At 44.7% G+C, this 25,811-nt stretch overlaps 1 protein-coding gene across 1 annotated transcript in view; it reads left to right on the plus strand.

Moving 5' to 3' along the window:
- SMARCA1 (SWI/SNF related, matrix associated, actin dependent regulator of chromatin, subfamily a, member 1) overlaps window positions 1-25,324 on the plus strand; it is a 70,162-nt gene extending 44,838 nt beyond the window's left edge. Inside the window, exons 20-24 of the mRNA XM_056859224.1 lie at window positions 637-769; window positions 2,409-2,527; window positions 3,450-3,662; window positions 22,592-22,702; window positions 24,847-25,324. Of these exons, the coding sequence (XP_056715202.1) occupies window positions 637-769; window positions 2,409-2,527; window positions 3,450-3,662; window positions 22,592-22,702; window positions 24,847-24,918 (648 nt within the window). The 3' untranslated portion in view covers window positions 24,919-25,324. The remainder of the gene's footprint in view (window positions 1-636; window positions 770-2,408; window positions 2,528-3,449; window positions 3,663-22,591; window positions 22,703-24,846) is intronic.
- Window positions 25,325-25,811: the final 487 nt, after the last annotated feature.

A 25,811-nucleotide genomic window follows, 5' to 3' on the forward strand; every position in this document is an offset into this window, starting at 1 on the left:
GAGTCACCATAAGTCAGCTGTGACTTGACAGCAAAAAATAAAATAAAAATCTTTCATATACATTGCATGTTTTAGTTTGCAATTTTTGTACCAGCCTTTGGAAGTTTTCTGCATCAGAATCAATAGGAGGAAAGGTGTTTGGCTCAGTCTTCTTCCTGACCAGGTGTTCATTTCATTCACCATTTGCTTTGTAAGTATTCAGACTGGAATGTTATTGCATTTTGTTCCAGAATGCTCAGGAGACTGCCAGGGCCATCTGGACAAGAGCCCTCAAACTCTTGCCGCTTTATTTCTTGCTTGTGTTTGTTCAAGTGTGGTATAAGTGAAAGTCCATTAAGATCTGGTTTGAACTTTTGATTGTTCGGAGAAACACCGTTTACAAGCTCGAATAAAAAGTACCTCTCTCTGATGCACGAGGAGCTGTCCGCAAAAATAACTCACTTGAGTTTTTATGACCGGGTAATAAACCCTGGATAATAGATGTTTATGGAAATCCTGCCAGATCATTAACCCCTGTAATTATTACGTGACACTGTACCGAAGCATTAATGAGCAAAGCCAACAGTATCCTTCTAGGATGCAAGATCCAGCAGAACGTTTCCTTCTGCACCTAATGGCAGCCTCTCACTTTTACAGGGCTTTACAAACTGGAACAAAAGAGACTTCAACCAGTTTATTAAAGCTAATGAAAAGTATGGACGTGATGACATCGATAACATTGCCCGTGAGGTGGAAGGAAAGTCACCCGAGGAAGTCATTGAGTATTCAGGTCTGTCTGACGTAGCTTGAACGAATCAGAACGGCTCCAGTAAGACAGCTTTTGGTTAAGTTATCTCCATACCGTGTAAAAGAAGGGAATTTTGAAGTATTTGCAGTGTAGGAAGGCCATAATGTCCTGCATGGAGAGGTTTAAGGGCTGCGGAGGGATTATGCTGAGAAAGCTACTCTGTAACCCTTTAGCTATTACCATTCTGCACTAACTGATTTTCAGATCGTGACATGCTTCATTTGACACCACGGAGGGCAAGGCTGGCTTTTATTCTTCCCTTCGCCTGACAGTGCTTTGGAGCTGGTACTGATTTTGTTGCCTGGTGGGGAATGATTTCTTAAATAGAACCCCAGATGCATTTCTGATGCCAACAAGCACAGTTCTCTTTTTGCAGTCCTGCCCATGCCGCACGGACAGATTCCAGCAAGCGTATGCCATGTGCGGGAAGGGAATGGCCCATATGTCAGGGTGGGGCCACTTCCGGCAAAGAGAACACACAGTGAATAGTGTGCCACTGAATGCCAGTTGCTGGGAGGCAGCAGTGGGGAAAAGCCGTTACTTTCCTTCCCTGCTTGTGGGCTTCCCTTGGACAGTGGGTTGGACCACTCATGTGAAACAGGATGCTGGGCGAGATGGACCGTCTGGCTAATCCAGTAGGGCTCTTATGTTAATTTGCAGGACCCTGAGTATCCGCCATTTATTGGAGGGGGCTCCAGCCTGGCCCACAGATCTACCCCTCTCTGTATATAGTGCTGCTGTACTTTCTGTGCTTTCTACTTTCTCATTACTGGAGCATTGACAAGAAGTGAAGGAAGAGGCAAACCAGTGCAGCTGTGCTCTGACTGGGCTTAGCATGCATGTATGTATGTGAAGAAATTAGACCTTACATGGGAGAGAGATGTAATAATCACTCAGTGGTTTGGGTTTAAAACATTTTTTAATGAAAAGCAGTTACATGAGGTTGTCTGCAATGGAGAGTGGGAAGAGTGAAGCCAGAGGTAAAGGGCTGCTTTACTCTTTCTCTCCGGTGTTTAATGCCCTACATTGACTGCCTTGTCTACAGTTCTCATAATGGGATACGTTTGTGTACCCATTTCATTCATGTGTGGAAAAAACAGATCTGTGCATGTTGTGATTTTTATCAGAAAACATTTTGCAGGGAAAGAGTTAAGCACCTTCCTGCTATTTCATATCCCATGAAGTTTGGTCCTAAGTTTGAGCAACTGGCTATTTTAAGCTGGAGCATTCAGAGGAAAATATCCAGAATCCTCCCCCTGCAGAAAATTCAGGTTATTTCATATATTTCCATAAAAGTGCATCAGTGATGTATTTTGTTTTCTGTTTCAAGTTCCTTAAGGGGTTTCGGAGATTTGTAGGAACTTGCTACCAAAAATGACCTCAGTACATTTTAAGAGATGATTTAATTTCCTGTAAGTGTGAAGATAGTATATAACATGTATATTGTGATCAAGTAACTTGACAAAAAGTAAAGCGCCATAAGTCGGCAGTGACTTGATGGCACTTTACACACACACAACTTGACAAAAAGTAAACCTTTTAGATTATATATTTGTGGTAGTTAGTCTTTTTCAAAAATTACTAACATTAAACATTTTATTTTTATGCTGGACATTTTCAGCTGTTTTTTGGGAACGTTGTAATGAACTTCAGGACATTGAGAGGATCATGGCGCAGATTGAACGAGGGGAAGCCAGAATACAGAGAAGGATTAGCATCAAGAAAGCTCTGGATGTCAAAGTAATTCTTCCACAAATTAGTATTTCTTCTGATTAATTTTGTCCCTAACATGTTCTGCACTGATAAAACACTCTTGGTCCATATTCTAATTTTGTACTACAAAGCTCATGCTAATTCAGTGGTGGGCAAAGTATTCCTTTTCATGACAAATGGTTTAGCGTCATAAAGACAAATGGATTGAAATGTCCAGTGCAGACACTGCAGGGTTGGATCCAGCCAGCTTTTCAGCGGGTGAAAAGGGGAAGAGGGTTCCCCTTTGAGTACCAAAAAAGGTTTTGCTGGGGATCATGGGACTGGCGTGGACAAGACATGCTGGACAGGGGAGGGAGTAAGGAGGGGTAATTGGGCAAGACTGTTAAAACCCTGGTTGGATCCAACCCAAGGAGTCTTTCTCTGACTCCAGCTGTTACAGGACGATGCCTCACTTTGCAGAAGGGTGTCATTGGATCCAACCCATTGTTACTGTTACACCAATCGAAAGATCTGAATATTGACTTAAATAATGGCTTGTTCAGGAGATGATTTAGCATCTGCTCAGGTTAATGTAATCTTATGGTTGGTGAATCACATGCACCATACATTTCTAGAGCCAGTATGGTGTAGTGGTTAAAAATGGCAGAGTCTAATCTGGAGAACCGGGCTTGATTCCCTACTCCTCCCCATGAGTGGTGGACTCTAATCTGGTGAACCAAGTTGGTTTTCCCACTCCTCCACATGAAGCCTGCTGGGTGACCTTGGGCTAGTCGCAGTTCTCTCAGAACTCTCTCAGCCCCACCTGTCTCACAAGGTGTCTGTAGTAGGGAGAGGAAAAGAAGGCAATTGTAAGCCAGTTTGAGACTCCTTAAAGGTAGAGAAAATTGGGGTATAAAAATCAACTCTTCTTATAATCTAATTAATTATTATTGTTATTATTTAATTTCAGATTGCAAGATATAAAGCCCCTTTCCATCAGTTGCGTATTCAGTATGGAACAAACAAAGGCAAAAACTACACAGAAGAAGAAGACAGATTCCTGATATGCATGTTACATAAAATGGGCTTTGATAAAGAGAATGTGTATGAAGAACTAAGGCAGTGTGTGCGCAACGCCCCTCAATTCAGATTTGACTGGTTTATCAAATCGAGAACAGCAATGGTAGGTAATGGTTCCTGTTTAAGCAGGGTTAGGTTTTGTGTGCTTATTTTTTCAAGGTTTAGGTCTTATTTTCTGTTAGGTTATACTTTTTGTACTGATTTATATCTGTATTATAGTTTTAATGTGTTATAAATCAGGCATATGTTTTTCCTTGTGTATTTTCCCCTCAAAAGGCATTGTTAATAGTATTAAAACAAATAAAACAGATTTGTGTAATGTCACTCTTTCACAACATTAAAATGTGTAGAAGAAATAGTTGTGAGAGTGAGCATGCTAATGGCATTTCTGTAGCCTAAGAACACTTCTTGATGGGAGGAGTTTGCACGTGTCTGGCATCTTTACTCCCCAGTTCCACTACTAGGAGGCTCAGTACAGGTTCTTGAGCCGCCAGGCTCCATATCTAGCAGCAAGCCCACATGCTAGGGAGGACTTCTTGTTTTAGTGCTGCCTCAGCTAAAGAAGTTGCTGTCATCCGGGAGTTCCTGGGCCTCATTGGCAATGAAGCTAAAGAAGTCAAGTCTGACTCTAAAAGTTCCAAACAGCCGTATTGTTTCATGCAAACTCCAGAAAAAGAAAATCATGTAATACCTTTTCTTCAGGCCAACTCAAAATGACACAAAACATTGTGCAAACATTTGAGTTCTATAGAACCCTTCATCAGGCAGATGGTACAAAATTTAAAAATGAAGGAGGAAAAAATTAAAATCTCCCAGGTCCAGATCTTAAGACCCTGCCATGATAGCCTATGATGTTGGGTACTGGCAGGCTGACAGAAAGCTGTAGGTGATAGATTACTTGCATTCTGAGAAGAAAAAAGAAACAAGCAATAGAGGGTGTCTCATTTGGAAAAAACAGAGTCCAGCAAGGTCCAGATGTCACCCCAAACCCATTTAAGAATCATCAAGAGAGTCAGTACTCTCACTGAATTTGGCCATCAGATATTGTTGCTTGTTTACGCAGTAAAATGAAATGAACAAAGTTGGTATTGATACCTGTCTTTCCAAATCAGCTGATACGTAGAGTGATTTTATTCTCAGAACATTTTACAAAACATAAAATAGGAAGAAAATCTTTGGGCATTTAGATTTTTAAAAAATGTTTACAACAGAATAGGAAGTCCTTTTAAAACATCAGTGCAGAAGGTGCACAAGTCTGGGGCATCCAAAGCTTGTAACAACAAACTTGTTCCGGCCCCAGAATGTAGTCTGTCAACAAAGCATAGAAAAAAGGAAGGAGAGAAACCTCTGATAAAAGACAGGAAAAAATGTGCAAAGCACCAGAAGTTAACCTCTGGTGCTTTGCACATTTTTTCTGTCAGCAAAGCATACCTGAAAGTCTTTAGCTTTTGTAGTAATATTCAATTTTTGTAACTGAATAGAGGGTTACTTACCTATCTCAGACCTCATTTCATAGAGAGGATCTTGCAAGAAAATATGGAGGGGAAAATTCCTAGTAAGAAGATTTATAATCTGTAATCATTACTTCACAAAGGAGAAGGCATTTTATATCCAAAGTTTTTGTAAAAACCCGGAGAGAAGGACTCTAAGCAAACTTGTTTTTTCTGGGTTCGATTTAGAAAAATCTCCTGGCTTCCTGATGGCCACTAGATGTCTCTCTGGCTCTGTGTAAACAATCTGATTTTCCCCATGCATTGATTTGAAAATTAGAAAACAAATATAGTTCTTTTGCATATGGCTTACCCAATAAGAGCTTATAAGCAGCCTGAAGGTTTCTATGAGATTCAGATTTTTCTGCACCAGTTTTCGTACTGTGCCGACTCTTCTTAGGTGTTATGTTGTGGTAACTGCAGCTCTTTTTCTTTGTGACTGTGATGAAAACGGGAATGAGAAGCACCACAGAATCAGAAACCGGTTCTCCTTGAGGCGCGCTGTTTTGCCTCGTCCTCAGAATGGTCTCTCTTCAGGTTCATTGGACAGTGGTGCGTGTAAGGATTCTGGGTGCCCTGCCTTCTCAGTTGCGGTACTCATTTTTTGTGGTTTATTCCATGACAGCAGGGAACAGCATCGCTTTTTAAACTCTGTAAAATAACACTTATGCATCTAACTGACGTGGAAGATAGAATTAGACCCATGAACATATGCATCATCCTTACTTTGAGCTGGACCACTGGGCTATTACTTTAACTGGCAGCAATTCTCTAAGGTCTCAGTCAGAGAAAGGTGTTTTCCAGCATCTTTTCCTCAGATCCTTTGTGCCTTCTTCTCTTACTCCATATGTTACCCTATCTAAGTACAAAATATTTCCCATACTGAAGCATGTGATCAGATGGGGTGGGGGCACGTCACGCAAAATTGTTCCCATAGTTGTTTCAAAGGCTAGATTTGAATGGGAAGGAACTTGGAGGAGTTGTTAAAAGGTACCAGAACTCAGGGTCATCTGCTGAAGCTGGAGGGTGAGAGATTCAAAATAGATAAAAGGAAGTATTTCTTCACACAACGCATAGTTAAATTTGTGGAACTCCCTGTGCCAGGATATGGGGATGGCTGCCAACTTGGAGTGGACATGTTCATGGAGGAGAGGGCTATTCATGGCTGCTAGTCAAAATGAATACTAGTCATTATGCATACCTATACTCTCCAATATCAGAGGAGCATGCCTATAATATTAGGTGCTTTGGAACACAGGCAGAACAGTGCTGCTGCAGTCGTTTTGTTTGTGGGCTTCCTAGAGGCACCTGGTTGGCCACTGTGTGATCAGACTGCTGGACTTGATGGGCCTTGGTCTGATCCAGCAGGGCTTTTATTATGTTCTTATGGTATGATGTTTCAAGCTCAGGATACAAAAGAAATCAAAATGATGGTTTTGAAATGACTCATTTGAGAACTTTGTACCCTGCAAGCCAGAAACTTGTTTATGATGCAAATAAATGACATTTCCCAATGGAAAATATTTAAAATATGAAAATCCTCAGAGAGGAACAGGCTACAAACCTGCTGCTGTGTGTGGGCAGCCACATCTAGAACAGGCTGATTCCTCAGTCCTGCCTGGCAGTCTTCTCAGCTAATAGCATTTCTTCCTTACCTGGATTCAGTTTTTTAATTTGCCCCCACCTAGCCCATTATACAGTCCAGATGCCAGCTTAGAACTACTGCTCACCTGTTGTAGATGAAAAGGAGATAAAGAGCATGCTGGTCTCTACGGATTGGCGGCACCACACTCCAAACCCCTGGACTATCTCACCTGGTGGTTTCATGTAGATTTTAAATCACGTGGGGCATAAAATAAAATGCCAAGCATCCTTATAGCATGTTTGTAGGGATTGTATGGAGGGAGCAAAAAGCCCATAGGGTTCAGTGGGCTTTGGATGTTGTGACGGACAAGGGGTTCATCTGCAGCAAACTCACAGAAACCAAGAGTGGGCAGAGCCAAAGAGCTGACACTCTGAACTCTGAGGGAGAGAAATGGATTTGAAGCTTGGTAGCCAGCCTGAGAGGAGGCTGAGATAGATTCTGAGCTTGGTAGTGAGACTGAGAAGAAGCGTGACTGTACTCTGTGAACCTAAGGGGTTCTGTAAAGCCTAAGATAGTAGATCACACAACCTGTTGAAGTGACAGGAGTGAGAATCGGGTGAAATAGGGCCCATTCTCAGGTCACAAAGGGGAATTAGTCTCTGGGGCAGAGCTATTCCGGTTGCCGGGTGGTGTGGAGGATTACTGCCACTGGTGGTGGGGTAATCAGTGAGAACTGGAAGAGGGATTTTGGATATTTCCCCATACTTCTGGGAGTTCTTTGTGGAGAAAGGGGTTTCAAAGACCCTTCACTCCTGTTAGCTAGGCTGGGAACAGAGTCTGTGAAACTGAGAGTTCTGAGGGACAGAACTAAGCTTGAAAACTAAGAACTGAAGGAACTTAACTTGAGAAACATCTAAGCTAAAGACCATCTGAGTAACATCTGAACTAAGCTAACTCTGAAAGAATATTGTGTACATATATGTGATTTTGAGTTTTCCCTCCAATTCTGCCTTTTCCTTAAAATCCATCTTGTGAGTTCTGTTCAATAAACTTCCCTGTTCTGTTTGTTAAAGATAAGAAGCTTCTTGTGTCAAATTTCTCTCTGAGGTAAATACAGGTGTGGGACTAGAGGAAAAGAAAAATAATCTCACAATACACCCAGGCTAACGCTTTCCCTCAGCATATTCAGTCAGGCTGAGAGAGTGGGATATTAAAGAGGGTAAAAAGAGGGGTGCGTCATAGATGTCAACATGGCACAGATAAATGGGACAAAGATGGAAAAACAAGCTGCAGCAATAGCTGCCTGTTCTTTTTCTATTACTTAAAGGTTTTTATTTTCATTTTCCAGTTTTAGTTGTTCAGTGAGGTTCATATCCAAACCAAAAACAGGTAAAACCAGTAGTAGCAGAGTAAAAAAAAAATGCAGTACATAAATCCAACTTTTCCATCAAAAACAAGAACCAAAACCCGAAAATCTCAACAGCAGAATGAAACAGAAAAGGTCTTTGCCTTGTGCTAGAATGCAACCAATGAATATACCAGACCTCTGAGGGAAGGCTGTTCCAGAGATATGGTGCCATCATGGAAAAGGCTCTATTCCTGGTCACCACCCTCCTTGTTTCCATTGATGGGAATACCCAGGAAGGATCTCTGAAGAAGTGAATGGGAAAGTTCATTTCAGAGGAGATGGTTTTTCAAGCATCCTGGGCCTCGGGCTGTTTTTGGGTTTAAAGGTCCTAACCTGCCAAACTGTGCAAGCAGAAGCTAGAAGCAAGCAGAAGCTGTTGGACAGAGAACGTTTGTCCTTCATCAGCTTTGTTGATGCAAAGACCTAAAGCACTGGTTGACTTGCTGTCTTGCAGCATATTTCAAGTAATTATTGAATCAGAAACTTAGACTGCAGTTGGCACAAATAGGAAATCACCTGTTCTGAAACCTTGCACCTCGGAGCATGTGGGAGTTGGTGTCACATTCTGTGCTCCTCATAAATCCCTTTCCTGAGGCCGGGCATTCAGTTCTCTAGAAGAACAAGCAGAGATTATTGATGATTCTGTTACTCATACTGCAGTGATGCTACCAGTGACATCAGTAACCTTCAGTAAATCATGAACTCTCGAGTGGCTGCAAAGTTTCTGTGATCACAAACGCTGCAGATGTTCCAGTAGGGCAAGAAAGGACCTCCTTGATATTTTTAAGGAACTGAGAGGTCTGTGTTTATCCTTTTCAGTCTAGCATATGAATGAAGAGATGGTATGCACATCTCTTTTAAGCAAATTCTGAATGCTGTCAAGGTATTTCCCCCCACCCCATCCTGAAATCTAATGCATGATTTAGTTGTGCATTCAGCTTGTAACTTAATGCCAAATCTCATCCTCCTTTCAATCTTGCCATTCTTGAGTCAGGAAGGAAGTCCGATATGGGTTATTAACTGAATGGAAATACAGCCCATCTGCACTATTCTGATAGTGCTCACGTATCTCTGTTTAGGGAACAAACAACCTAAAGTCCAAATCACAGAAAGCCATTGTCAGCTTGTGTGTGTGTGTTTGCAGGTTTATTAAAGAACTAGATGCCGAAAGGGAAAAAAAATCATTGTAGCTATTCCACAGCCCTGACCTGGATGGCCCAGGCTAGCCTGATCTCGTCAGATCTCAGAAGCTAAGCAGGATCGGCCCTGGTTAGTATTTGGATGGGAGACCACCAAGGAAGTCCAGGGTTGCTATGCAGAGGAAGGCACTGGCAAACCACCTCTCTTAGTCTCTTGCCATGAACCCCCCCCCAAAAAAAAGGGGTTGCCATAAGTCGGCTGCGACTTGACGGCACTTTACACACACACACACACACACACACACACACACACACACCTATTCCACAACAGAGACCAGGCTAAGGAATTCACCTGTGGGAGTATGCATATGGTGTCTTGTTGAAACTGGGCTGCCCATCCATGCAAAGCAGCTGGGTGCGTTCAGCTAGCAGAGACCAGTACCAATCTGTGGTGCGCTAACTAAGGATGTGTAGCCGCTTTGCGCAGGTGGCAGCCCAGTTTAAATGAAATGCCGGGGCTGAGTGCGAAGTTTCACAGGTCAGTGTTTTTTGTCCCGTCGGTGTTGGCTTTAAGTCAGACCAAAGTTTTTCCTGGTTCGTGACCTTAACCAAGTTTTTTCCAAAGTCGCCCCCTGTTAGCTCACATCCATGAGAGAAATGACAGGTCTGTAGCTGATCTGCCTGCAGATGTTCTTTCTACATGGGAGGGGGAGAAAAAAAAAACCAAGGGAGCATATGTTGTGGCCCAGACATAGCAGCGAGTCCCACATTTTTTTTGTCATGCTTGTTCTTAATTTTACTTCTGATCTCTTGTTAGTCAATGACCAAATTTTATAGTAGCCCTATGAAGAAAGCTGGGCTGGGAGACAATGGCTTGTCGAAGTCTTCCCCAAAGAGCTTGGTTGCAAAAGCCTCAACTATACACTGGCAGCAGGATTGAGAACGGAGACAGCTGTGTGCTTACCCCTTTCCCTGCCTGCTGCTTCTCCACTCCAGGTCGCCCCCCACTCCGCAGCCATTTTTCCCTGTCTACATAGCATTCCTCTTTCAATTGTTGTTTTCATGAGTTTTATTAAGAAACAGTCCACTTAATGGGTTGATCCAGCCAGTTTTTTCGCTTCATCTCAGCCAGTTCTCGCTCTGAGAGACAAGGCCATCTTCAGCTGGGGTTCTTGTGCTTGCTTATCTGGGAGGCCGGAAACAAAACTGCGGACCTTCCTTTGCCCGGGAGGAAGTGGCCCCTCCCCTCTCCTATTACTCCAGTTTTGTTTCCTGCCTTTGACGGGAGAGCAGAGTTCCTTTGTCGCTCGTCTGAAAGATAAGATTTAGATCCAAAGACCAGATTCGATTAGTGTGATTTTTGTTTAGTCTTTGTGTGTGTCGGTGTCCTTAATTGTCCCCACTTAATTTTTCTGCCTTGTGCGGAATTTGCCGCAGGCTTCGGCTACGCCTTAAATTTTCCTGCCAAAAATCAAAATGGCGGAGGCCCGAGGAGATGACTTTATTTCGTCCCAAGATCTAGTGCCGGGCTTACTTACCGCAGCTCATGGCAGTCTGGACGAGCCGTCCTGCAGTTACGCTTCAGATTCCCCCTCAGGGACGAAGAAGCGCAAGCATAAGGGCACCGCAGGCGCAGGTTCTACCTCAGCGCTGAGGACAAAGAAGAGGAATCAGAGCGAGGCTGCTAGCCTGACGCACAGGAAGAAAGATGGCGCGGCTCCTAGCCTTACTATTACAGCGCCTCGGGCTACTACATCGGCTTCGGCCGATTTGCCCCCCCCCATACTCCACCCAGAGGCTGCCCAGGACGCCGCGGTTTCGGCAGGCGCAGAGCAGCCCCACGACGCGTCCGTCGGGCGCGGGGTGCCGCCGGCTACCACTACAGCCCACGGGAGTGAGCTCATGGCGGCCGCTCTCCCAGCGCAGCAAGCACCGGCTCAGCGTGTAGCGGTTCGCGCGGGAGAAGCATCGACAGCCGGAGAGGCGGCGGCGACGGCGCTTGGTAACGTACAAAACCGTGCGGTAGGAGGGGGAGAAGGGGGGCTGTTGGCTCTTAAAGCAGAGCTTGTACAGTTGGTACGCAGCGTTTTTGTGGAAGGGCTGCAGGCTCTGCAAGTCTCCCCAGCGCCTTCACTACAAGGGGACGGGCTTACTCGAGAGGAAGGTGCCTCTGCCAACTTCCAGCCTGACCTTCCAAAAGGGGGGGAGGGGACTCCCTGTCCAACCAAAGCGGCCAGAAAAGCTCCTCCGCCCCCCAAAACTAACGTGTCTATGTCTCCAGATTCTTCTGAAGATGAAGTTGAGGAGGGAGAGTTTTCTTCAGGGGAAGAGACTCCCCCCCTGGGAGAGAAACAGCTTAGGCTTTTCCCCCAAGATGAATTTCCTTCTCTTCTCTCTAAATCCTTAGCAGCTCTTGATCTGGCTGAGGTCTCAGAACCTCAGGATCCAGACAAACTTAGAGGGGCGAAGGAGTTTTTTCACAGACACAATGTTCCTTCTAAGACTATACCAGTTCCAGATTACTTCTCTACGCTTATAAAAGCTGAGTGGGATAAGCCCCTGGCCTCAAAGCAGGTTGCTGCGGTCTCAAATTTTTTTTACACTTTATCAAAACCATCTGCACAAATGCTCCAGATCCCCCTAGTGGAGGCTTCTGTTGTGGCACTTCACTCCAACGATGTAGTAGCCAGAGATAGCATGGGGTCCATCAAAGATCCTCTAGACAGAAAAGCGGAACTGGCAATTAAAAGAGCCCACGAGGCCTCTACGCTGGCAGTTAGTGCATCAATTACTTCTGCCCTTATCTCAAGAGCTGCCATAGTCTGGACAAGGAAACTTAACCAGCTGATTCCTGAGGACAACAGAAAGGCGCTGGAAGGGGTGTCCCGTGTCCTCAAGGCGGTCACCTTCCTTGCTGACTCTACCTTGGACACCCTGTCATTTTCGGCTAGGGCTATAGCCACACAGGCTGCCGCTAGGAGAGCTCTCTGGCTCCGCCCTTGGCAGGCGGATACCCACTCCAAAGCAGAATTAATGGGCTTTCCCTACCAGGGAGACAAACTATTTGGTGACCAGCTTGATTCCATCCTCATAGAAACGAGGGATAAAAAGAAGGCCCTGCCCAAGAGTTTCCGCAGGGATAACAGGGGCTCCTCTGGGTCATTTAGATCATCTCATACGCTCCAGCGTTTTCGCAATGACCAGAGAAGGGGCCAGTGGTCGCAGCCCAGGGGTTTCCTTTCGAAGGGGGGGGGCGTTTTCTTGCAGCCCAGATCTTCACAGCCCAACTCTGACAGACAAAATTTTAACTCCCGCCAGGGAACCAAACAGTGACACCAACTCTCTTCCAGTGGGAGGACGTCTCACAGATTTTGCTACCCTTTGGTCAGACGTCCAGTCGGACGCTTGGGTGACACAAGTCATCTTCCAGGGGTATCAAATAGAGTTTGCACGCCATCCCCCAGACCGCATGATAACCTTCCATCGACCCATGTCCAAAACAAAACGCCTACGCACTGCGCAGGCGGTAAATCACCTCTTAAACATTCGAGCCATAGAAACCGTAGAGCCATTAGAACGCTCTTGCAGAATCTACTCGCTCTTCTTCACAGTCCCCAAGAGGAATGGGGACTGGAGGGCCATCCTGGACCTCAAGTTCCTCAACAGATATGTCATCAAGAGGCGGTTCAGGATGGAGACCCTAAAATCCATCAAAGAGGCTCTACGTCCCCAAGCTTACCTTACCTCGATAGATCTCACAGAGGCCTATCTGCACATCCTTGTGCATCCCACACATCGCAAGTTCTTGAGGTTCTCCTTCCAGGACCTTCATTACCAATTTCGGGCCCTGCCCTTCAGGCTTTCCTCCGCCCCGAGGGTCTTTACCAAGGTCCTGGTGGCCTTGGTAGCCCTAGTGCGAGCCCAGGGAGTCCAGGTACATCCGTACCTGGACGGCATACTTATTTGTGCTCCATCAAAAGAACTGAGCAAAGCACATACGGCCCTGGTTCTGAACACTCTGACAAACCATGGCTTTCTGATCAACCAGAAAAAGAGTCACCTGGAGCTTACTCAGACACTGCTACACCTGGGGGTGTTGATAGACACCACTCAGAACGCTCTCTTTCTACCCTTGGACAAGGCGCTCAAGATAGCAGCCTTGACCATGAGGGTCATCAAGTCATCCTCTTCCAAACTGATGACTCTGGCCAAGTTGCAGGGGCACATGATTTCCTGCATCCCTGCAGTACCCTGGGCACGCCTCCACACCAGGCCGCTTCAGTGGTTCCTCTTGCAGTTCCAACAAGACATTATGAGGAAAAGAGACAGAAGCCTCATTCTTCCCAAGACAACACGTCTATCTCTGTCATGGTGGACGATCACAGACAACCTGTGCAAGGGTCTCCCATACATCCACGACCTTCCCGAACAGCTATTCACCGACGCCAGTTTGTCGGGATGGGGGGCCACCTTCAAGAGCCAACCGGCTCAGGGACTCTGGAATCAATCGGAGAAGGGTCAAAGTATCAATGTTCTCGAAATGAAAGCGGTCTGGATGGCATTGCAACATTTCGCCCCGCAGATAGAGAACAAACACCTTCTAATAAGAATGGACAATGTGACCACAAAAGCCCATCTAAACAAACAGGGCGGGTCACGTTCGTCCACCCTACGCAAACAGGCTTCGAGGATTCTCGATTGGGTGGAACATCATCTCCAGTCCCTGACAGCCGAACATATAAGGGGAGTTCTAAACGTGCAAGCCGATTGGCTCAGCCGTCAACAATTGGACGAGGGGGAATGGCAGCTCAATCCGACGGTTTTCCATCTAATGACCCAGCAGTTCGGGATCCCCGTACTGGATCTGTTCGCATCCAATACAAATCACCAACTCCCACGGTTTGTCACCCGCTACAAGCATCCAGCCGCAGAAGCGACAGATGCCCTGTTGTCCCCATTGTCGGCGGGCCTCCTTTACGCCTTCCCCCCTCTGCCCTTAATACCAAGAGTCATTCGCCATGTCCGGCTTTTAAAGGCCACAGTACTGCTGGTAGCCCCGGATTGGCTGAGGTGTCCTTGGTATCCGGCCCTTCGCGAAATGTCTTTCAGGGAGCCTTGGCGTCTCCGCGTAAGTCACGACCTACTCTTACAGGGTCCAGTTTGCCAACCGGACCCCCAGTGGTTCAAGATGACCGTCTGGCCGTTGAAAGGAAGAGGCTTCTGACTTTAGGCTACACGCCAGATATCATTACCACTATCCTAGCCTCACGTCGACCATCCACTATCCGCATTTATAATGCCACCTGGAAGGTTTTTGACTCTTGGTGCCAAAACAGATCTGTAGACCCCCTCAAACCTGGGGTTTCGGGTATCTTAAACTTTCTCCAAGAAGGCCATAAGTTAGGCCTTAGGTGCGCCACCATGTGGAGGCAACTAGCGGCCATCGCTACTCTGGTACCCCGGGTATCTGGGTACCCTCTTTTAAACCACCCTCATGTTAAGGCCTTCCTTCGAGGGGTTAAATCAACATCCCCTCCAGTATCACATCGATTTCCGACCTGGAAGATAAACACAGTTCTTTCAGCCCTTACTAAGCCTCCGTTCGAGCCCCTCAGGTCAGTAGACCTGAAGTGGCTCAGATTAAAAGTTCTCTTCTTAACAGCCATAACCTCGGCCAGACGGGTTTCCGAATTGGGGGCTTTGTCTGTAGCTCCGCATCTCTGCATTTTTCATAAAAACAGAGTAGTGCTACGGCCAGATCCGTTTTTCACACCCAAGGTGAACACGACATTTCATAGGGATCAGGACATTGTTCTTCCAACCTTTCACCCAGATCCGTCCTCTCCACGAGAGAAATCTTGGCATTCCCTAGATCTCAGAAGAGCATTAAAAGTCTACATAAAGCGTACTCAGCACATTAGGCTTTCGGACTCCCTGTACGTCAATTTGACGGCTCCAAACAAAGGTAAGGCGATGTCCAGAGCTGCCATCAGCTACAACATCAAAAGCTGTATTGCTCAGGCATATAAAGCCTCCGGCCTGCCAGTGCCCACTAACATCACAGCACGTTCCGTCAGAAGCGTGGCTACCTCGGCTGCCTTCTCCCGACGGGTTTCAATAGAGGAAATTTGCAGGGCGGCCACGTGGTCGTCTTCTACTTTTATTCGACACTACAAGCTAGACCTGCTGTCCTCTGCAGATGCTACCTTTGGGAAAAAGGTACTGCAGTGTGTGAAGGAGGTTTAATACTACCCACCCAGTTTCATAAGCTCTTGTACGTCCCGAGCTGAAGATGGCCTTGTCTCTCAGAGCGAGAACGAGCCTTGGTTACTTACCAGTGAAGGCTCCTTCTGCTCTGGGAGACGAAGGCCATCTTCCCCTCCCAATCAGGAGCATTAGTTCCTCCTACACAAAATTTACACTAAGCCATTACAGTACCTCTCACAACAAATGGACACAACGCAGAAATAATAGCCTTTTTTACGGTTTATTACGTTGGTCAAGTTGACATCTTGCCCTTGATCGTTTGTGTTTCCTTATCCGTTATTCCTTGTTCATTCCTTGTTGTTTATAGTCCGGTCTTCCTGTATATATATATTAAAAAAAAAATTACACAGTTATTAAGTCAAAGCTCTAGAAATACTGGAGTAATAGGAGAGGGGAGCGGCCACTTCCTCCCGGGCACAGGAAGGTCCGCAGTTTTGTTTCCTGCCTCCCAGATAAGCAAGCACAAGAACCCGAGCTGAAGATGGCCTTCGTCTCCCAGAGCAAAAGGAGCCTTCACTGGTAAGTAACCAAGGCTCGTTCCCCTTCTTATTGTAGGCATGTGGTTTTTGTTCTTGCAGGTCCCATGATCACAAACACAGCCGTTTTCTTTGTCAAAGGGGACCCTTTCCTCTTTTTTCACCAGTGGGAAAACTCATTGGATCCAGCCTTTTATTACTCTGTAGGCTCAGAGAATCATTGGGGCCTCACCAAAAATGGAAGAGTATTTGCTGGCCCTAACTCAAAATACTTTGATCATAGTTAATGTTTTAAAAGATTTGTAACATTGGGTTGCATAAGGGCATCACATTTTTGGAAACAGGTTGTAAAAATTATGTCAGTTGGGTTGAGGAAACAAATTCCATTTAAGCCAGAAACCTTATTATTGAACTAGCTTCCTGATATTCTGAAAGACGAACAGATAGTAGCGCTACATATGTTAACTGCAACTAGAATTGTCTTTGCTAGGCAGTGGAACCAAAAAACCTCCCCTAAGATACAGGATTGGATTTCAAAAATAAAAGAGGTGTATATTTTAGTGAAGTTAACTGCTTACCGAAAAATGATGATATTAATAGTGTAGATCTGTTATGGACAAGAACGATTCAAAGGATGGAAATGTCCATCTTACAATAAGATATAGTTTTGGTTAAGTGAGAAAGGGCTACGGTTGCAGGGTTGTCAAGAATTTTATGTGACTTTATGTTATTATGTGACTTTGTTTTTAGTTTATGTATATATTGTTAACTATCAATTTTTATTAATAAACTTTTAAAAAATAAAATCAAAGCACAGTGATAACTGGCTAGAAAATAATTGTAACTTTTTTTATTTAAAACATTTGTATCCTACTTTTCTAGGTGATAGCATTTATTATTTCAACCAATTTATTGTTACAATTGTTACAATCAGTAATCATGTATTGTGACAATCATGTATTGTTACAATTAATCACAGAGGACATACAACATAAATCGTAAACAACATCATAGCTTTTCTAAAGAATCTCTAAGCTGACAAACAGCTTGAAAAGTACAATAAAGGACCATCTCTTCCCATATGTCCCTGTCTCCCAATTGAAGTCCACAGGTTGTCACCAGTTACTTTATACCCTCCGTGTAAGCTACATCAATGAGACCCTGTGCCCCCATCCTAAGGAATGGGACCCTGCAGAGGTGAGGGGGTAGGGTTGCCAACCTCCAGCTGAAGGGTGGTGTTCTCCCAGAATTGCAACTGATCTCTAGACAATAGAAATCAGTTCCCCTGAAGAAAGTGGTGACTTTGGAAAGTGTACTCTATGGCAGTACATCCCTGCTGAGGTCCCTCCCTTTCCCAGACTCCACCTTCCTTAGACTTCACCTCCCAATCTCCAAGAATTTTCCAGAGTTGGCAACCGTAGATTCTGGTGGCATCTCTAAGAGTATTTCAGAAGCACTTCAAGGCTACTGCATTTGCTAGCACTTAATGGTGTGTAGCTTGCCCACATTTTTTTAGGGAGGGAGGGGATTATGTGCAGCTTTATTATATTCTGTACACTTTACATTTGAATTTATCAGCTACTTTGAGCCATAGGAAAGGTGGGGTATAAATATTTTAATATATAAATATAACCAAAAAAGGTACTAAAAATCAACAGCTGATTATAATAGCAAACCATTTGTGCTAACATAATTCTATGTACAGCCTCGGCAAGGCATTTATAGCTCTGACATATCCCAAGTTCTAGTTGTATTTTTAAGCGCAAAATCTATTTTTAGGAAAACTGATTGTGAGTGAGACTTAGTAGAGATGTTGGTTTCACCAGAGGAAGTGACTCTTCCTTTAATTGGGCCTGTTCTCCCTTTCCCTAGACAGTTCAGGTTCTTCCATGCGTGTGAAATTGTCAACTAAAAACGGGCTGCAGGTTAGAAAGTTGTATAACTTTGCTTTGAGGCAATGGGAGGTGGATATTCCCGAAAGTTTGTTGCCACTGCAGAGGAACTCTTCTTGAAGCAGGGAACTTCTGCCAGCTAGCGCTCCGGCTTGTGCATACGGGAGCCAATTTCTGGTCTGCCTCAGCGCAAAGCAGATGCTGACATGCAGCTCTTGAATTCGGAAGGTGCCAAAAATAACTGAGAACAGCCTCTCTGTACAAGAAAGCTTAGATACCGCATTTCTTCCTAATTTGCAGAATCAGGGTCAGAGATGGAGCTGCAGATCTTACTGACTTCAAGGGTGTGCGAGGTCAGCCACACCCAAGTGCCATTTTTATGAAGGATGAAAGCCAGTAGAATTGCTACTGTTGGTGGTAATCCTTAATGAATTTCAGACACATCACACATTTGTAAGGGTTTTTTTCTCCCTAAAAAAATGAGACCTGTTCTAGGGTCTGTCTTTTCTGAATGCCAGGTTGTCTTCTGCTGGGAACGCAGCTTTGTCTGGCAGTGGCCTCCAGGGGGTTGCTTGTCTCCCTCCTTTGTCTTTCCAAAGTTAACAAAGACACTTTTAAAAATTCTGCTATTCTTTTAGGAGTTTGAATATGCTGTGTCTGTTTCAACTTGCTGCTGATTTGTTTTGAAGAGGTTCTAATTGTTCATGCCCTGACCTGGATAGCCCAGGCTAGCCTGATCTCATCAGATCTTGGCTGATAAACAGGGTCAGTCCTGGTTAGTATTTGGATGGGAGACCACCAAGGAAGTCCAGGGTCACGACGCAGAGGCAGGCAATGGGAAACCACCTCTGTTGGTCTCTTGCCTTGAAAACACTCTGGGGTCGCCATAAGTCGGCTGCGACTTGACAGCACTTTCCACCACAACCAGGTGTTCATATTTGTCTTAATTGCATTGGTAATATTTGAAGTGGAAAAGGTGGTATATAAATATAGTAAACAAAATTTTAGGCCCCCTACCAGATGTTATCAGGATTAAACAGCAGCTTGAAAAGCTAGTCTTCACATTCACTTACTGCTCTGACCAGCAAGTGGCTCTCCTGAAGTTCCTAATAGTGGCTGTCCTGACTTCACAGGGAGAGGCTGTGGTTCAATGGAAGAGTCTATGCTTTGCATGCACAAGGTCCCAGGTTCAATCCCCGGCATCTCCAGTTAAAAAGGACCAGTCAGTAGATGATGTAGAAGACCTCTGCCTGAGACCCTGGAGAGGTGCTGCCAGTCTGGGTAGACAGTACTGACACTGATGGATCAATGGTCTGATTCAATTTAAGGCAGCTTCATGTGTGACACTGTGGCACCTGCAGCATCGATGACCAGAGCAAAGTATGATGTATCCAAGCTATAGTCGCATTTTTCACTGTGAAGTCTAATTTTAGGAAAACACATCAAGGGTGAAGGCGATTGCTTTCACTGGAGGAAGCGCCTCTGCCTTTAGGAGTCCAATTCTTCCAGCCCCATCTTACTACATGGATCGTCCTAGTTATGTGGACAGTTCCTGCTATGTGGAAAGTCTTGAATGTTTCCAGAGTTATTAGTTGCTGCTGTAAGAACTCTCCATATTGAATGTTTTCTCAGTGCCATGGCAACGCAAGCAGAGCCAAAGTGGCTTGCTGGAGCATTAAGGTCTTGATGGAGCGCCCTCTGGGAGCAGGGGAACATCATGCCTAGAGTCCATGGAGTTTTGAAATCACCACCCCAGTCACTATTTCCTTGTGCAGTTTGTTTTATTCATCAATCCACACACCTGGAGGTGTGGTTCACTTCTCCCACCCAAGGGTTATACTGTTTTAGAAGAGCCCTAACATTGCGACACACCTTTTTCTTCCCCCTTCTTCATCTCCAGCCACCCTCCTCCCATTTCCCCTTCTCCTTTTGTACCCACAGCCTCCCCCCTGGCCCTTGAGCTGAGCTCCACACTCATCTTCTCTGTTCCCTGCTCTCCACAGCCATGTCCTGCCTTTAAACACCTGTGCCTAGAGAGCCATTGCTCTCCGCTCCAGGTGTGTTGACAGCCTCCACACCTTTTGAGCTTCTCTGGGGCAGACTGCTCAGGCGATCCCGACTGTACCTTTCTATCGCTGCCCCCCCCCCCCAGGTGAGCCTTGCTGTTAGGCCCATGGGCTTCATTGCTGGGTAGCCTGCCACAGTAGAACAGCAGCAAATCTGTGGCGTGCCTGGCAGTTGCTGTTCATCTTCTCGGCTTCTTCATACCCACCACTGGTCAGCTGGACTCCTTAGGCTGCAGCTTAGCTCGGGATTGGTCGCCTGCCTCCAGGTGGTGGCTGGAGATCTCCCGCCATTACAACTGATCTCCAGCTGACAGATCAGTTCCCCTGGAGAAAATGGCCGCTTTGGCAATTGGACTCTATGGCATTGAAGTCTGTCCCCTCCCCAAACCCCACCCTCTTCAGGTTCCACGCCTAAAATTCCCAGGTATTTCCCTACCCAGAGCTTGCAACCTCACTCAGGAAACATTCCCATCCTGCTTCTTCCCATAGGGGAGAAAAGCAAGTTTAAGAGTGCTAGAATGCCTTTCTTGTTCTTGGCAGAGAGATGGCAATCTCAACTTGTTTTTGGGGAGGTGTTTTTTTTGCAAGCAGGGATTGCCAAGTTCCATAGAGAATGGCATTGTATGTCTCTACTTTTACAGCTTATTAATGTAGAGAGGCCAGGATTTGTGGGGAGAGAATTGCTATGATAAAAGTTTTAAAGATTTTTCTTGACATTCCCAACGAGGAAAATTAGTGCCTTCATAAGGCACTTCATAAGGTTATTTCAGCTTTTCAAAACACTTTCAATGGCTTTAGGTTACTCTAAATCGCACTGAGCCAAATTGCGAGGTTGGCTTTGATAAACATTTTTGTCGTCCCCCCCCCCCCGATTTTTGCTGTTTTTTCCCCTTGATGACACACTTCAAAGGAACAAAATGTTTGCAGGAGACAAATTAAATTTTTCTTTTTCTTTTTTTGTAAATCCAGGTGTTTATGCTTATTATTACACACCAATGGGCTTTAAAGAAATCTTTTAGTGATCATTCAGATGCACATCAGCTCAAGCAATGGAGCCAAAAAACTGTGTCAAAAAAAGTTGCAGAGGCAGCAGGAGATTGGGGTAAAATGCCTGCTAGGACAAAAAAGTTTTGTAAAACAGTGGCAAGTATGGTTTTGTGGAACTTGCACTCTTTAAACAGCGCTTATAAATATAATCAAGTTGTCATGAAAATTTGGCACAGCACTAGCTCTTAACTGGAAAAGCCCCCCCCCTTGTGAAGCCTCTCTTCAAAAATAGTTAAATGGGACAAATAGTCGTCCCCCCCTTTAATAGGGAGTAGATTTTCCATGTCTCAAGATTTGTTCGTAGAGTTTAAGGGAAATTTCAGTTTTTATAATCTTCTCTTTCACAACAGTTAATGCCATAGGTGGTATGTGTAAAGTGCCATCAAGTCGCAGCCGACTTATGGCGACTCCTTTTGGGGGTTTTCATGGCAAGAGACTAACAGAGGTGGTTTGCCAGTGCCTTCCTCTGCACAGCAACCCTGGTCTTCCTTGGTGGTCTCCCATCCAAATACTAACCAGGGCTGACCCTGCTTAGCTTCTGAGATCTGACGAGATCAGGCTAGCCTGGGCCATCCAGGTCAGGCCATAGGTGGATGTAGTCCTAAATCAGAGATGGAGATCTGTTAAAGTCACACGATTCTTCTCTAATCAGTTTAATATTGTAGGCCTTATGATTTGGAAGAAACGTGGCTACAGCATGAAGCACTGACAGTCTGACAGGCGCATCTCAAAGAAAGGAGAATAGATAGGGGCTAAGTTCAGATGTACAACAAACCATGGTTTGATATCCCATGAAAAAGCCTTTAAGGAGCCAACAGATCACTACCACTATCTTCTTCCTGCATGGTTGTTTCTGAAGTTTGCATCTGAATTCACAAGCTGTGGGTTGCCCTAGGAGACCAGGGTTCCAAACCATTCTTTATGGCCAGTTTGGAATGCTTGTTCCAAGAGCAAGCCATTGCTGGTTCAGATGGAACAGCAAACTATGATTTGCGAAAACCACTGTTTCATACTCTGTGAGGATCCTCAAACTCTCTTTATCTGTCCTCCTCTGCCCATTTTGTTCATTCACTGTCACCTAATTAGTAATTTCCATATTTTTGGTAAATCATAGTTTGCTGGGAGTTACTAGATGGAGCGGAGGTGGCTGGAAAACAAGAACATTGGAAGGTTGTGAGGGCCAAGAACCCGGGGGTGCAGGCCCAAGGGCATCCGGCATCATTAAAACCCTCTCCCCCTTTGTTTCTTGGGCCAATGAATTAGAAAGCTGTTGAAGAGTTTGGTATCTAAAATGGCCGAATATTTTCAGAAAATGGCATTTTTGTAGCTCTGCAGTTGTTTATGCCACACAGCTCTTTTACTATGCATATTTCTTTGTAAGTTGCTACAGAGTCTCATAGGGAATAACTAGGGGTGCAGTCCGCAACCCATGGGATTTTATGATGAAATAACCGTTGATTTTTATGACTCTGAAAGGTGCTGTAAAGCTGTAGTCAACAGAAATGTCAACATGAAACGTATTTTAACAGGACTCCATGGTAGCAATTTCAGAATTTCAGCCCATGATCTGTGCCTTCCCTCCTGAACATCTGGCCTTTAATGTGTGTGTTTGATTGGACTGCCCTGCAGAATTGGGTCATTTGTTTTCATCTTGTTGCTCAGGAACTTCAGAGGCGCTGCAATACACTCATATCGCTTATTGAAAAAGAAAATATGGAAATTGAGGAAAAAGAGAAAGCTGAGAAGAAGAAACGGGGAACAAAAACTCCGGCGGTAATTACTAGCTTATGTCTATAGCACAAATGATGCAGGAGTTCCAACAGTAAATTATTTCTGAAAAGTCTAGGTGTTGATGTAAGGCAAAGCCCATGGGTGGCTTTCTTTTCCTCCTCCTTTCCCCTTGTCAGGAGTCCAGCAGTTGGGACAAGCACCCGGTCTGTTTTCAGGCAGCAGCTGGAAAGAGAAGAACAAGTAGAGGAGTGAATGTGTGTGTGTGGGATACCGCAACAGGCTTTTGCAGGCCATGGAGAGGTGTGGGTGTTGGGGGCTTTGTTTTGGACTTTGTCCACCCCTCCCCTGCTCCTCCCCATGGCCTGTCAGAAAAATCAATGTTTTGTTTCAGAAGGAAAACACATTGGAAATGTTTAGTCGGGAGAGGAGGAGGTTGAGGGGGGACATGATTGCTCTCTTTAAGTATTTGAAGGGCTGTCACTTAGAGGAGGGCAGGGAGCTGTTCCTGTTGGCAGCAGAGGCTAGGACTCGCAATAATGGGTTTAAATTGTGGGCGGAAAGGTACTGGCTGGATATCAGGAAAAATGTTTTTTACAATAAGAGTTTTTTGCCAGTGGAATCAGCTACCTAGGGAGGTGGTGAGCTCCCCCTCGCCAGCAGTCTTTAAGCAGAGGATGGACAAACACTTGTCAGGGATGCTCTAGGCTGATCCTGCATTGAGCAGGATCAGTTGGACTAGATGGCCTGTATGGCCCCCTTCCAACTCTGTGATTCTATAATTCTCCTTTTGCTGCCCCCTCTTCAGCTTACTTGGCTGCAGCCTCCCCTTCTGCACTGAAATAATTTTAGGTGGGTAGCCATGTTGGTCTGCAGTAGAAGAGCAAGATTCAAGTCCAGTCATACCTTAAAGACCAACGAGATTCTCAGGGTATGGGCTTTCAAGAGTCAAAGATCCCCTTGTCAGATTATGAAGGGAGCTTTCACTCTCAACCTCATGCTTCAGAAATCTTATTGGTTTTTAAGGGGCTGCTGGACTCGTTCTTCTGAAATGGGCTGGCCAACAGACTTCCCATTGAGCAGTTGTGAATTTGAAGGAGAGTTAGTGGAAACATTTGGAGTACCTGCTTTTATGACCAATCATTTCATGGCTGGCTCACATACACCATTTTTCTGTATGATGACCATTTCCGCACATTTGCAGTTTAAATACCTATGAGTGAAGGTGTCAATCCCAGGCCCTTTTGTTTTCACGTAACAGTCTCCCTTCTCTTCTTGCTCAGAACCTGTTGCCAAGTAGCTCCCAACATGATTTCTCCAAACTTGCTCCTCTGGACCATCAGTGGTGGCCAACTCCTGGTTTTCTTCCCAGGGGTTCTATCTGGCCTTGGTCTAGGTAGGAAGTGCTTTCTTTGCACCTCAGCACTGAAAGAGGCCCCCTGCCAAGGGTGTCCACGTCCCACTATTTTTTTTCTAACTGGAATTGAGGCTTTAAATTTGCTGACGCAGCAGCAGAATAGACAAGTGGAAAAACTTGTGATGATAGGACTCCTAAAAAATGGATCTTTTTCTGTCATTGGCTTCAAATCCCAGGTTGAATTGTCTTTTACCCTTTGTGTGTGTTCTTAAACAGATGGCATACTGTTCATGGTACTTACAATTTATATAGTACTTCCTAATCTGGCAATCTTTGATCCTGGTAGTCTTTACACAACAGCACTGTAAGGTGGGTCATTGTTGTTGTATCCATATTGCAGGTTGCAAAGTGGAGGATGAGACTGTGGGGGGATGGCATGTATAAGGCCACCTAATGATGGCTGTAGTGAGAGTTGAACTAGGGACTTCCTGATTCATGGTCCATCTTCTTACACACCAGGCTAAACCAGCTCTTTGTAGAGAAACGTTTATGCACGGGAGGTTTCGCCTTGGATTTGCCGCTCTCTAGATGCATATTTTTCCCATCTTAATTCTCAAAACTCTGCATGAGGGCTTATTGTTGAGTTTTGATGGGGGAAAGTGCATCTAGGGAGTGGCAAATTCAAGGCAAAACCTCCCATGCATAAATGGTGTAGAGTCCTTGTTACACTGAGGACATGAGGGTATATTCCAATAAGGTTGTATTTGGCTTGTTAAGACTGATGAAAATGAGGGCTTTTTTTTCTTTTCATATCTCCTCCCTCTCCCTTTAGTCACAGAAAAGAAAAGCAGATTCTGCCGCAGAGAGCTCTGGAAAAAAAGATACTAAGAAGGTGAAAACGTAAACGGGGAAAGTGGAAAGCCCGACTGAAAACTGCCATATTTTGCTTTCTATCTACAAACGTTATTGCCACCGTGTCTGTATTCATGGTACCTGCAAGGAGAAAAACAAATCCCATGGTTTTAATGTTTGCAAATCTGTATATTTTACAATGCCTTTCTTTACCTAATGTGTAGCTTTATATTTTATGCATTCCAATATTTTTGTGCACTTGTATTTTGTGATTTTCACATCTTAGCAAAATTGACTCAGTCCTTGTTCTTCTGAAGCTTGTGCTGAGGTTTTAGCTTTTCTATGTTTTATATGCTGCTGCTTTGACAAACAAACAAAATAATCCCCCCCTTGATTCTATAGTTGTATCATTGTTTGCTACTTTCTATGATTGTGCAAAACCAAACTGAATTAAAAATGACTGGAGGAGAAATGCACTGTTCATGATTTTTCTTTTTAATTTCTAACTCAGCCCTCTTGTGGAAGGATGCTAAGATTTTGTACAGTAACTTAGAAAATATTTACTGCTACAGTAATAGGATGCAAGAAAAAAGGTATTAATTTCCTGTCCATTTTGTATATGAGGATGTAGTCTCTCCTCCCCCTCCCCCTTTGGTCTTACAGTTGCACTCTTGAAAACATAAGCTGTACTCTTAAACTGTAAGCACTAGTAATGAATATTATTTATTGTGTTTCTACCTTGCTTTTCAGCTAAGACTTGTTCAGAAACCTGTTTAGAACAGTTAGCACACAGAAAGAAGAAGAAAAGTTGGTTTTTATATGCCAATTTTCTCTACCGCTTAAGGAGGTATCAGAGTAGCTTACAATCACCTTCCCTTCCCCTCCCCACAACAGACACCTTGTGAGGTAAGTGGGGCTGAGAGAACTCAAAGAGAACTGTGACTG

Source organism: Euleptes europaea, chromosome 13 (genome assembly GCF_029931775.1).
Source record: "Euleptes europaea isolate rEulEur1 chromosome 13, rEulEur1.hap1, whole genome shotgun sequence".
In the NCBI taxonomy this organism is placed as follows: Eukaryota; Metazoa; Chordata; class Lepidosauria; order Squamata; family Sphaerodactylidae; genus Euleptes; species Euleptes europaea.